The sequence below is a fragment of the Agelaius tricolor genome, unplaced genomic scaffold, assembly GCF_023055355.1.
Source record: "Agelaius tricolor isolate 1412-34295 unplaced genomic scaffold, bAgeTri1.0.p SCAF_61, whole genome shotgun sequence".
NCBI classification, from domain to species: domain Eukaryota; kingdom Metazoa; phylum Chordata; class Aves; order Passeriformes; family Icteridae; genus Agelaius; species Agelaius tricolor.
In genome coordinates this window covers 750,785-764,143 of record NW_027269321.1, presented here as the reverse complement: position 1 = coordinate 764,143, position 13,359 = coordinate 750,785, and the positions used below count along the sequence as shown (strand labels likewise).

The following is a 13,359-nucleotide window of genomic DNA, read 5'->3' as shown; positions in this document are numbered from 1 at the left end:
CACCTGGCTGGGCCCTTCCTTTGCTGACAGCTCTGCCTCCTGCCTGCCCCTGCCTGCCCACACAAAGCCTGGGGCTGCTCCAGGCTCCTGCTGGGGACGTGCTGCACCACAGCCCTGCCCTGACAGGGAAATTCCTTTCTCCTGCAGCCACTCTGGGCCTCCCCAGCTGCCCTTGGCGTTAATTCTTTCTCTCTCTGGCTGTTTTCCACTATGTCAAAAGGATCCACCAGCCCTGAAATCGCTCTTTAAACACTCTCATGGCTCTACTCCACTGTCCTCAGGCTCCACCCCACTGACCACAGAGCTCCTTTGTCCCTATACAGTGCTCATGGGCCCAAGGCCTCCAAACCCCTCCTTGGGACATCTCTGGGCCCTCTCCAAGGTGTTTCCAAATGAAAACATTCAGCTCAGAGTCTAAGAAAGTCACCAGAGGACAGGGCCAGCCTGACCTGTCTGTCCTGGCTACTTTTGTCTGGGAGCAATCCTTGGATATACAGAATTTGGGAGGCCAAATTTAAATTTTGGCCATGGTCCCTGGACAAGAAGGCTGGTTCTTTTCCATAGGAATGAAGGAACAGAGCCCCAGTGTTTCAGCGGCAGATGAGAGGTGACCACCAGAGGCCAAGGCCAGCCAGAGCTGGCAGGTTTTTTTTTGTGAGATACCCCTGTATAGAGGGAATTATTTTGGGCAGAGTACCCGTTTTGGCAATGACCATCTGAAAAGTCAGACAGCTCTTTTCCATAGCAAGGAAAGCACAGAGCCCCAGTGCTCCAGAAGCTGATGAGAGGCAGCCCTTGACATCCCAAGATCAGCCAGAGCTGTCAGGTGGGCCCTGGGAGGTCAAGCCAGCCAGAGCTGTTCCATGTTCCCTGGGTTCCATAGGGCCCCACAGTGTCCCAATGGTCCCTTGCTTCCATGGGGCCCTGAGGTGTCATAATGCCCCCTTGGTGACACGAGGCCCTGAAGGTTGGAATGGTCTCCATGGTTCTACCAGGCCCCACAGAGTCACAATGGTCTCTGGGTCCATGGAGCCCCTCTGTGTCACCATGATCCCCTTGGTTCCCTGGGCTCCAGTGGTGCCACAATGATCCCCTTGGTTCCCTGGGCTCCAGTGGTGCCACAATGATCCCCTTGGTTCCATGGGCTCCAGTGGGGCCACAATGATCCCCATTGGTTCCATGGGCTCCAGTGGTGCCACAATGATCCCCTTGGTTCCATGAGGTCCAGTGGTGCCACAATGATCCCCTTGGTTCCATGAGGTCCCCACAGTGTCCCAGGGATCTCCATGGGAAGGAAAGGACCCAGCCCCACTGTTGCAGGCGCAGCCTCCAGAGGCCAAGGCCAGCCAGCCTTGACGGTACTGGCAGATTTTGCCTGGGTGCAACCCTTGGATATTGAGAATTTCAGAGGTGGAATCCCAATTTCAGACATGGACACTGGAGGAGAAGGATGGTTCTTTTCCATAGGAAGGAAAGCACAGAACACCATTGGTGTCTCAGGGGCAAATGAAAGGCGGCCATCAGAGGCCAAGGCCAGCCAGACCTCTCTGTCCTGGCAGCTTTTGTCTGAAAGCAACCCTTGGATTTCGGGAATTTGGGAGGTGGAACCCCAATTTTGGCCGTTTCTGCATGGATAAGAAGGACAGTTCTTTTCCATAGGAAGGAAAGCACCCAGCCCCAGTGTTTGGACAGCAGGGGAGAGGCAGCCCCAGGAGGCCAAGGGCAGCCAGACCTGTCTGTCCTGGCAGCTTTCACCTGGGAGCAATCCTTGGATGTACGGAGTTTTGGAGGTGGAATCCCAGTTTTGGCTATGGTCAAGATGGGTGGTTTTGCCCATAGGAAAGTAAAGCACAAAGTCCAAGTGTTTAGGAAGAAGATGAGAGGTGGCCACCCTGAGGCCAAGCCAGCCAGCCCTGTCTCTCCTGGCACCTTTTGTCTAGGGGCTTTCCTTGGACATTGGGCATTTTGGAGGTGCAATCTCAGTTTTGGCTGTGGGTGCCTGGACAGGAAGAAAAGTTCTTTTTATAAGGAAGGAAAGCACCCAGCCCCAGTGTTTCAGAGGCAGATGAGGGCCAGCCCTCAGGAAGCCTAGGCCAGCCAGACTTGTCAGTGCTGGCAGCTTTTGTCTGGGAGCTATCCTTGGATATAAGGAATTCCAGAGGCAGTCACCCAGTTTTGGCCATGAGTGCCTGGTTGAGATGGAGGGTTTTTTCCCACAAGAAATAAAAGTGATAATGGAGCCCTGGAAAATGTTAAAAATAGTCTTTGAAAATATTGGGATTAGTGTTTTCTCAGTTCACTGCACCTGCGTAAGCAGTATGATAAAAGATATAATTGTTAGATGTGGTGATTGTTTAGTAATTAAATAGAATTATTCTATAACCATAAGAAGAATCGTGAGAAACTATGTTGGAAATTTAAAGGGGGCTACGTTTAGCTGAAATCTGTGCATACAATAGAAGAATATAAGTTTAATAATTAACATGAAAGTTATGTAATGATAGAGGATAAAACATGTTCACCTCGAATGTATGGTCGGAATCAGATTTGGGTGGAAACTACCCCGATTCCCAGAGCTCTTGAATAAAAAGCACCGCATATAATCGCTGATGTGATTATGTGTTTCTGAACGCTAACATTTTGGCGACCCTGGATGGGACCCTGCGGGTGCTGCTGAGCGAGTTTCGCGACTCGACCGCGCTCCAGCCGGCACCGAGGGATTCTCGGGGAGCTCGATCGGCCGCGACCGCTTCTGCCGCTCGCCACGTCCCCGGGAGAAAGGTAAGGTGCTTTTTACTTTGGTTTGGGTGCCTGCCAATGAGACGCAGCGAAAGCTACGCTTGGTTGGGCTAAAGGAATTCCTGCTGGTACAAGCCCAGGCGCCGTCCCATAAGACAATCGCGAAAGCGTTGCGGGTTTGGCAATTTGTGGTATATTTGGAAGGGAGAAACTGAAAGGGATTTTGGGCGGCAACACCTCTATCCCGCAAAGTTCTCCTTTGGGGTGCTTACTAGCACATTGGAAACAGGGTAATTTTGGGGAAGAATTACGTAAAGCTAAGTTGATTGATTATTGTAATACATGGTGGCCAGGATATGCCTTGGAGAATGGTGACAAATGGCCAAAATACGGGACTCTGCAATATAACACTATTTCGCAGTTAATGTCGTTTTGTAAACAAGAAGGAAAATGGGATGAGGTTCCGTATGTTGATTTGTTTTTCTATTTACGGGCAAAGCCAGAATGGCAGGATGAATGTGGATTAATGATGGTTAAAACAACTGCAAGCAATAAGTGTGGGGTTTGTGAGGAACGTTGTTTAGAACACTTGGCGTTGAAAGAAAGCCTGAGTAGGGAAAATTATACAGATATTGATTTACAGGTAGCTCCAATAGGATCAAGAGAACCTAACCCTATCCCACCTGTTCCATCTGTCCCTATCCCACAGCCTGCTCCTACCCCACCTAGTCCTGAACCGGTCTCGTCTAGTACACCCTTCCCTCTTTATTCTCCTCTCCCATCGTCACCTGATCCCTCTTCCTCGGAAGATGAGCAAAACCTAACTGTGGCAGGAAGGAGAGAGAGAGAATCAACAATGGGGTAGCCCACAGAACCAGGAGTCGGTCTAACCTTGCCCCAGTTATGGATAGAAAAGACATAGGCAGACAAAAACAGAATGTAATTGCCCCCTTGCAACAAAGTGTAGGAGTGGAAGGGCCAGTATTTGTAAAAGTGCCTTTCTCTCCTGCAGATTTAGTTATTTGGAAACAATCAGCCAGAATTTATAGAGAAAATCCTGATAAAATGGCATGAGTATTAAAAATGGTTATAAAAACCTCAAAATCCTGACTTGGATGACATAAAATAATATGTATATTAATACATATATATATATATATATATTATATTAATATATCTAATATATATCTATATATAATATATTAATATATCTAATATATTAATATTAGATACTTTGATGGATACTACTGAGAAAGAGATGGTACTTAAGGCAGCCAAAGAAAGGGTAAGAGAGGACATCAGAAATGGACTCGTAACAGGGAATTGAGATGAGAATTTCCCAATTGAGGATCCAAATTGGGACCCTAATTTATTTTGCGATATGGGGAAACTACGGAAATATCAAGAGTGGATCCAAATAGGAGTTCAGAATGCTGTGCCCAAAACTATAAATTGGTCTAAACTATATGAAGTTTGGCAGGAAAAGAAGGAATCTCCCACTGCATTTTTGGGGAGGCTTAAGGAGTAGCAAGAAAATATACAGATCTCCAAATGGACACAGAACAAGCAAAGGTTCAGCTCGCTCTCATATTCTTGGGCCAGTCACAGGACGATATTCGTAGAAAATTGCAAAATTAGAAGGGGAAGAACTAAGGAATTTGGATAAGCTACTTGAGGTAGCCTGGAAGGTATATAACAATCGCGAAAGAGAAGCTAGTAAAAGGCAGCAGCAGAATCTGTTGGCAGTAATACAAGGAAAAGGGAACCCAAATTTCAGGGGATGCAACAGGAATAGTCAAAATAGGAGACCAGTCAGGCAGGGGTTAAACCTAAATCAATGTGCGTATTGCAAGCGGGAGGGGCACTGGAAGAGACAATGTCCAGACTTGAACAACCAGTTTCACCAGGGCAATCAGTGCCAGCAGGTTACCAAGGGGATGGTTTTGGGGGAGTATACCAGCTGACTAGACATAGAGCCAGTAGAACAAGTTAAGGAACCTGTTATAAATAAACAATTAGGACATAAAGAAGTCAAATTTCTAATAGATACAGGAGCTACTTACTCGGTATTGAATGATCTGCAAGGACAAATTGGGGACAAGGAAACAACAATAGTCGGCGCTACAGGGAAAGAGGAAAAACGGCCATTCTTGCAACCCCTAGATTTGTGTTTTGGGGGCAAAGCTATAACACATGAATTCCTATACGTACCTGAGGGTCCAATTCCGCTTTTAGGGAGAGATTTGCTAGAGAAACTTGATGCGGTAATAACCTTTGAAAATGGGGAGCTTATAATGAAAATACCTGAATCAAAGACGGGACAGATATTAATGATCAAAGAAACACCTGTTCCCTCTATCCCTAGGGAGATAGAAGATTCAGTGATTCCCTCTGTATGGGAGACAGATATACCAGGGAAATCTAAATTGGCACAAGCAGTGCATGTAGAGTTAAAAGAAGGGGTGAGGGCTCTACAAGTCAAACACTATTCCATAAAACCAGAAGCACAGAAAGGAATATGTAAAGATTATTGAGAAATTCTTGAAATACCGAATTTTAGAAGAATGTGAATCAGAATTGAATACACAATATTTCCAGTAAAGAAGCCAAATGGAGGATATAGATTAGTGCAGGATTTGAGAGCAATAAATAAAATCACAAAGGACATTTCTCCAGTGGTAACAAATCCTTACACATTGCTAACATCCATAAAAGAGATATATAAGTGGTTTACTGAAATTGATTTAAAAGATGCCTTTCTCTGCATCCCCCTTGACAAAGAAAGTAGGAAACTGTTTGCCTGTGAGTGGGAAAACCCAGGGAATGGGAGAAAGACCCAGCTCACCTGGACACGATATAAGAACTCGCCGACCCTATTTGGAAACCAACTGCCAAGGAGCTGGAGATTTGGACCGAGAGTGGGCAAGTACCAAGAGACCAATACCTGTTGATGCAGTATGTTGATGATATACTAATAGCTACAGAAGAAAAGCAACCTCTATAAATGTAACCATTGAGATTTTAAATTCCCTGGGAATGGGAGGTTATAAAGTACCCAGAGGAAAGGCACAAATTGCCCAACAGACTGTGATCTACCTGGGATGTGAAATTTCACAAGGGCAAATGAAAACTAGGCACTAACCGTATCCAAGCTATTTGTGCTATTCCAGAGCCCCAGAATCTACATGAGCTGCGAGTCTTCCTCGGGATGGCAGGATGGTGTCGCCTGTGGATCATGGACTGTGGACTGATTGCGAAGCCCCTGTGTGAAGCTCAGAAGATGCAGCCATTCACCTGGGGCAAGCCACAGAAAGAAGCCTTCCTAAAATTAAAGGAAGCACTGACAACTGCTCCAGCATTAGGGTTACCTGATCTGTCTAAAGATTTTCAGCTGTTTGTCCATGAAAGGCTGCGCCTAGCACTAGGAGTCCTGACCCAAGGTCTGGGAAGCTGGAAAAGGCCGGTGGGCTACTTTTCCAAACAACTTGACAGCATAAGTGCCGGGTGGCCTCCATGTCTGCGGGCAGTCGCAGCCACTGTGATGCTGATACAAGAAGCCAGGAAACTCACGATGGGAAGGCACATAGATGTCAATGTACCACACATGGTAACCACTGTCTTAGAGCAGAAGGGGGCCATTGGCTATCCCCAAGCAGGACGATGAAATTCCAGGTAGTCCTGACTGAGCAGGATGATGTCACATTAAAAACAACTAACCTTTTGAATCCAGCTTTGTTCCCAGGTACCACAACTGAAGAAGGCCCATTAGAGCATGACTGTGTGGAGGTAATAGAGTACACCTACTCGGCAAGAGAAGACCTGAAAGACGTCCCACTAGAGCAGCCAGAGTGGGAGCTGTTTACAGATGGGAGCAGCTTCGTGGAAAACGGAACCAGATACGCTGGGTATGCGGTAACAACAGTCAGTACAGCAGTGGAGGCAAAGGCATTACCACCAAATACATCTGCCCAGAAGGCAGAACTGGTTGCTTTAACCAGGGCCCTAGAATTAAGTGAAGGGAAAAAGGTAAATATCTGGACTGACTCAAAATATGCTTTTGGAATGGTGCATGTACACGGAGCACTATGGAAAGAAAGGGGACTATTGTCCTTCTCTGGGTATGCACATTAAACATCAGGATGCAGTCCTGCAATTGATAAAAGCAGTACAAAAACCTGAACAAGTGGCAATCATACACTGCAAAGCACAGCAATCAGGAAACTCCAAAATCTGTGAGGGAAATCAAAAGGCAGACTGGAGAGCCCGACAGGTTGCTCGAGAGGTGCAAACAACAATGGCATTGATACCTTTAGAGCTTAATGTATCCCAATTCAATTTGCCTCCAGAACCAAAATATTCAGTAGAAGATGAGAGACTGGCACGTTTGCTAAATGCACAAAAGAATTCAGAGGGATGGTATGTGACTGCACAAGGACAGATAGTGGTACCCCCTTGATAATGAGAGAAGTTCTACAAATTAAAAATAACGAATGTCATTGGGGTGCAGAGGCATTGGTAAAATTGCTAAAGCAGAGTTTAATTTTGGTACGGATGTTAACAATGGCAAAATCAGTAATGTCAAAATGTGATATCTGCTTGAAAAACAACCCAGTGGCTAGACGACAGGCACAGCTAGGAAGAATTCGGATAGGAATAGAGCCAGGAGACTATTGGCAGGTAGATTTTGTAGACTTGCCAAGAACTCGAGGATAGAAATACCTGTTAGTGGGGGTTGACACATTCTCTGGGTGGCCAGAAGCCCTTCCCTGTCGCACCAACCAAGCAAAGGAAACAGTAAAGTGGTTACTACAGGAGATTATTCCCAGGTTCGGGGTGCCCCTAGGGTATCATCAGATAGGGGGCCCCATTTCATAGCTACAGTAGTAAGAGAGGTAAGTAGATTGCTGGGGATAACTTGGGACCTCCACACACCGTGGAGACCCCAGTCAAGTGGACAGGTAGAGAGGATGAATCAGACACTAAGGAGGCAAATCAGTAAAATATGCCAAGAAGCCAAATTGCAGTGGCCCCCAGGCTTTGCCAATAGCACTGTTGAGGATTCGGATAAAGCCTAGGAGTGGGATGTCAGTCAGCCCTTAGGAGATATTGCATGGGAAACCATATGAATCTCCTGAGCCTAACCCTAATGTGCACGTCACAGGAAAGCAGGAAGTGTATAATTATGTTCTGTCTCTCGGGAAAACTTTAGCTCGGCTCCGGAGCATCCTCGTGTGGAATAGACCGCTGACTCTCGAGAACCCAGTTCATAACATACATCCAGGAGACGAGGTGTACATCAAGAACTGGAACGAAGAACTGCTGAAAGAAAAGTGGAGTGGAGCCCACCAGGTACTGCTGACCACCTTTACAGCAGCCAAAGTAGCCGGCGTGGACCCCTGGATTCACTACACCCGAGTGAAGAAAATCCATCCTGGATCACAGACTGTGTAAACCGTGGAACCAACAAGGCTGCAGATAAGATGTGTTTAATCACTTTGAGAATGCTATCAGTAATTGTGCCAATGTTATGGTCATTAATGTCTTTGGGATGTGGAATGCAAAAAGATCAACTAACCACTCTTCATTCTAGAATGAAGAGAGAGGTACAAGCAGAAACACAGGTGATAAAGGTTTCTAATGCAGTTTGGGCTGAGAATGTAATGATTGGATTAGTCAAAACCTTTGCCAAAATGCAAAACACCTGTAGAATAACTGCCTGTATACCAATACAAAAGGGCAGCAGGAGATCCAGTAAATTGGGGAATCACAACATCAAAACTACCTGAAATACAAAAGAACAAAACAATTGCATGCAAACAGGTACCCGAATCGAGGCAAGTAGTCAAGGAAACTTGGGAGAAAATAGGAACATGGATGAAACCCATGGGCCAGAAAGACTGTATTCTAAGTGCTGGCACACTAGGAACCCCTATGGGAGAATCAGCAGGCATCACACAATGGCAATGCTATTTGCCACACTATAAACAGATTACAGAAAATGTTACAGAAACCACTCTGGTATGGAAGTGTGAGTGCATTAAGTGGGAAGGCCCCGAGAATGAAACAGATCCAGCAGTAACAAACACTGCCACCAGTAGCAGAACGAGGGCAGACCAAGTAAGTTGGTGGGCATGTAATAAAACTTATGACTGCACTTCTGATGATGCAGAGATAAAGCCGATGCCACCCCTGGCAATAGCCCTACAAACTGGCTGTGCTTGCAGAGGGATCAAACATAAAGAAGGCAGAGGGAATTATAAAGCAGTTGTAGGATGTACCAGGAGTACAGTCCGAGGTCCAGGACAATTTGTATGGGCAGCAAGCGATGGCACCTGGACAACACATCTGCCTGTAGATGGGAAAGTAAAGGAAATTACTTTAGGCCTCCCAACCTCATGTCCAATTTGGAAAAAGTCCCCATTTAACGGAAAACATGAACTTGTGCAGATAAGAGCAAGAAGAGAAGTTCTAGACAATGAAAATCCAGATGACACTTGGCAAGAACCCTCTGGTGGAGTGAAATTTGGGTGGACCCTAGAGTCTTTGCTTGGTCCTACAGCAAACTGTCAGAGTAGGGAGATGCTGTACAAACTTACAGGTCAGGTAGATAGACTGGCAAGAGTCACCCGGGAAGGATTTAAAGAATTAAACGTACAATTACAAGCCACCACAAAAATGACTTTACAAAATTGATTAGCCTTAGATTTGTTACTCCTGAAAGAGCATGGAGTATGTGGATTTTTAAAGGGACGGGTTGGTCATTGCTGCGTTCACATCCCAAATGTAACTGCAGATGTAGAATATGACATCAATCAGTTGAAACAAAGAGAGCATGAAGCACAAGAAGAGCAAAAGGATTTGACTACGACCTGGCTAGGCAAAATCTTTAAAGGGTTAGGGTGGAATGTGAGTTCATGGATTAAATCTATCATTGAGAGTGTGATAATCTTACTAATTGTATTCTTAGCAATTTGGTTAGTTCACAGCATCTTGAAAGGAGAGATACAGAAGAAAACATCCTGGAACCAGAAGATAATAAAGGCTCTGACACGAGATCCACGCCCACCATCTTCTGGTTCTCCAGTTCGTGACAGCATCCACGACAACGTTTACATCAACCATGGACTTGAAGAACGTCAAGAATAAATTGAGAAATAAAGGACTGTATCAAGTGAAAACATTTACACCTATAGTGAAGTGAAAATGCTTTCAAAGGGGGGAGAATGATAGTGGGGCCCTGGAAAAATGTCAAAAATAGACTCTGAAAATGTTAGGCTTTGTGCTTGCCAGATCATGTGAAATTGCACCTGCGTAAGCAGAACATGATAAATGATATAATTGTTAGATGTGATGATTGTTTAGTAATTAAATATAATTATTGTTTAATCATAAGAAGAATCATGAGGAACTATGTTAGAAGTTTGAGGGGGGCCACGAGGAGCCCATGCTTGGCTGAAATCTATGTATACAATAGAACAATTGAAGTTCAATCATTAACATGAAAGTTATATAAGGATAGAATATAAAAACATGTCCATCCCGAACCCATGTCGGAGTCAGATTTGGGCTGGTACCCCTGACACCCAGAGCTCTTCAATAAAAGCACCTGCATATAATCATTCTGGTGATTATGTGTTTCTGAACGCTAATATACCCAGTAAAGTGTTAAACCCTTCCCAGTTGCTGTGCATGAGGCTCTATGAATATGCACCAGGCTGATGTAAGGGGAAAGGTATTTCAGGGGATCCCCGAAGGTAACAGGGTGCTCCTGGCTGAGTGCCAAGATGCACCCGGCCGTAATAACCTTTGCTCCATGGTCCTGGTCTCCCATTGTTCTTTATTAAACTTTTTAGATTTTCACAGGAGAGTGAACGCATTTTTCACATTTTTGAATGGTTGAAGTTCTTTAATTTTTCACGGGAGGGAGTTTTGAAGAGCTGCAAGTGGCCAATCTGCCTGCAACAAGGACCATTCCACGGGCTCTTGTCACCTTTCCCGACACGTCTGCTGCAGCTCATGGAGGGTAAAGCCCTGGAGGCTCCTTATGGGCGGTTATGGACGATTGCAGGCAGCGCCTCCATGCCCTGGATCAGCGGTGCCCACTCCTGGGAACTCCCACGTGTTCCAGTTTCTGTGAAGCTGCCTGTGAAAAACACGTTCACTCTCCTGTGAAAATGTAAACAGGTTAATAAAGGACTTTAATAAAAGTTTAATGGGGGACCAGGACCATGGAGCAAAGGTTATTACGGCCGGGTGCATCTTGGCGCTCAGGCAGGAGCACCCTGTTACCTTCGGGGATCCCCTGAAATACCTTTCCCCTTACATCAGCCTGGTGCATATTCACAGACCCTCATGCACAGCAAACTTTTCCCCCAAACTAGTTTACGTTCCAAGAACTCGATGACTAAAGTACTTCAGATGAAAAATATCTAAAGAAACTAACATGCAATCTAACACATCTTAGTTAAACAATGCATATTACAAATATACTAAACACAAAACCAAACACCAGTACAATTTTTCAGACATTTCAACCAAAAAATTAAACTTTAATAACATCCTTAAGTACTCTTGAAAAATTAAAATTATTTTCAAAAGATTAATTGTGTGCAGGTGGTTTTATTTTGATATTGGTTTTTGGATTGTTTGGGTTAGATGATTTAAAAAATGGGACTTTTATAGGAATTGAATCAGCTGAGAAGGTGGCACTCTGCAAACAGAACTGACTGAAAATGAACGGGACAGAAATCAGTAACTCTGAAAGTTTTATTTGCTATCAAATACATCCCACACACCCAGCCCCACACAATCCCCATCCCACTGCTCCAAATTGAGATCCCACTTCTCCCAATCTCCTTCCAACTCCATCTCAACTTGACAGCTGTGGAATGGAGTGAGTTTGGCATGGGATCGAGTTTTTTGAGGAAGGAACAAGCAATCTGAGGTGGAATTGAGCCCTTTGGGGTTAAAATTCAGTTATTTTCAGTGGAATTTGAGTGGTTTTGAGGTGACTGTTCCATCCCAATGGACTTTTGGAGGACAGAGAGATGGAGAAGAGAAAAAAATTCAGGCCAAACCAAAAGGACAAGCAGGCAGGTGTGTTCCCAACATGGATCACAGGGAATGTGAGTGACCAGGGCTGTGCCCAAAGTGCCTCCTCCAGTGGGGGATGGAGCTGCAGCAGCGCACGAAGCTCTTCCCGCACTCGGGGCACTCGCAGGGCTTCCCTTACCGGTGCCTCCGTTGGTGTCGGGTCAAGTGAGAGCTCCTGGAGAAGCTCTTCCCACACTGGGAACACTCGTAGGGCCTCTCCCCAGTGTGGATGCGCCGGTGCCTGACGAGGTGGGAGTTGCGCTGGAATCCCTTCCCACAGTCGGGGCATTGGAAGGGCCTCTCATCTGTGTGAATCCAATAGTGCTGGAGGAGACTGGAGCTGGTCTGAAACCTCTTCCCACACTTGGAGCACTCATAGGGCCTCTCCCCAGTGTGGCTCCTCTGGTGGCTGATCAGGCTGGAGCTGCAGCTGAAGCTCTTCCCACACTCGGAGCACTCATAGGGCCTCTCCCCTGTGTGGGTCCTCTGGTGCAGGATCAGGCTGCAGCTCCGGCTGAAGCCCTTCCCACACTCCCCACACTCGTAGGGCCGTTCCCCAGTGTGGATCCTCTGGTGCCTGATCAGGTCGGAGTTCCACCTGAAGCTCTTCCCACACTCCACGCACGTGTGGGGCTTCTCCCCATCATGGAGCTGCTCATGGAGCACCAGCTCCGAGCTCTGGCTCCATCTCCGGCCTCCTTCCCGGCCCAGGCTGCCTCTTTCCCCCTCACATCCCCGCCATCTGCGTTTGCAGCCCCTCCTCGTGCGGCATCTCCGGGCCTTTTCCTCCCCGTTGGCTTCCTGCGCCGTGGAGCTGCTCAAAACGGCCTCTGCCACCAGGTTCTGCCGCGGGCATTTGTCCTCCCTGCTCTCCATGCTCAGCTCCTGCTCTGGGCGAGGAAGGACAAGGACAGCATGGGATTTGCCTCCGTGTCACAGGCAAGGGCAACCAGATCCCCCCAGGCCGTCTCTGGGGACGCACTGCCCCCTCTTGGCTCTCCCCATTTCGGGATGCTGGGGCTGTTTGGGCTCCCGGGCTCCCTTCTCCCCTCATTCTCTGCTCTGGGCTGCAGCGGCTCCAAGGAGTCCCCCCTGCCCCTCTCCAGGCTCTTGAGGCTCCCGCCAATGGCGGCGCTCCCCCGTCTCTGGCCTCCCCACTTTGGCCTCCTGGGGGACACAGGGCTCTGCTCCTCCAGGCTGCCTCTGCCGGCAGCCGCCACCGCCACCCCCCGATGTCCCCCCGAGGGGCCTTTTCCGCTCAGCCTTGGACTTCTTCATTCTCGAAACATCCCCCCAGAAACCCAACCCAGGGACCCCCCGGGATATCTGGGCTGGGCTCCCCCTCCTCGCTCACCGGAGCCATGGGGGGGGGGTGATGATCCCACAGGTGGGGGCTGCGAATTCAGGCAGGGATCGAGACCGCGTGGCTCCCGCAGCTCAGCCTTGATCCGCCTTTGTCCCTCCTCTTCCTCTTCCTCCCACTCCTCTCTGTTTTCCCCACCTCCTTCTCCTTTTCCATCCCTCCCC

The 13,359-nt window shown here is 47.2% G+C and overlaps 2 protein-coding genes across 3 annotated transcripts in view; one reads left to right on the top strand and one right to left on the bottom strand.

The window, feature by feature from the left end:
- LOC139605196 (zinc finger protein 23-like) overlaps positions 1-13,359 on the bottom strand; it is a 554,146-nt gene that overhangs the window by 43,336 nt on the left and 497,451 nt on the right. The window contains exon 2 of the mRNA XM_071456535.1: positions 12,027-12,722. Coding sequence (XP_071312636.1) covers positions 12,027-12,708 — 682 coding nt within the window. The 5' untranslated portion in view covers positions 12,709-12,722. The remainder of the gene's footprint in view (positions 1-12,026; positions 12,723-13,359) is intronic.
- The window catches only part of LOC139605219 (zinc finger protein 3-like), a 310,784-nt gene that overhangs the window by 273,295 nt on the left and 24,130 nt on the right, over positions 1-13,359 (top strand). The gene's annotated exons all lie outside the window — the stretch shown is intronic.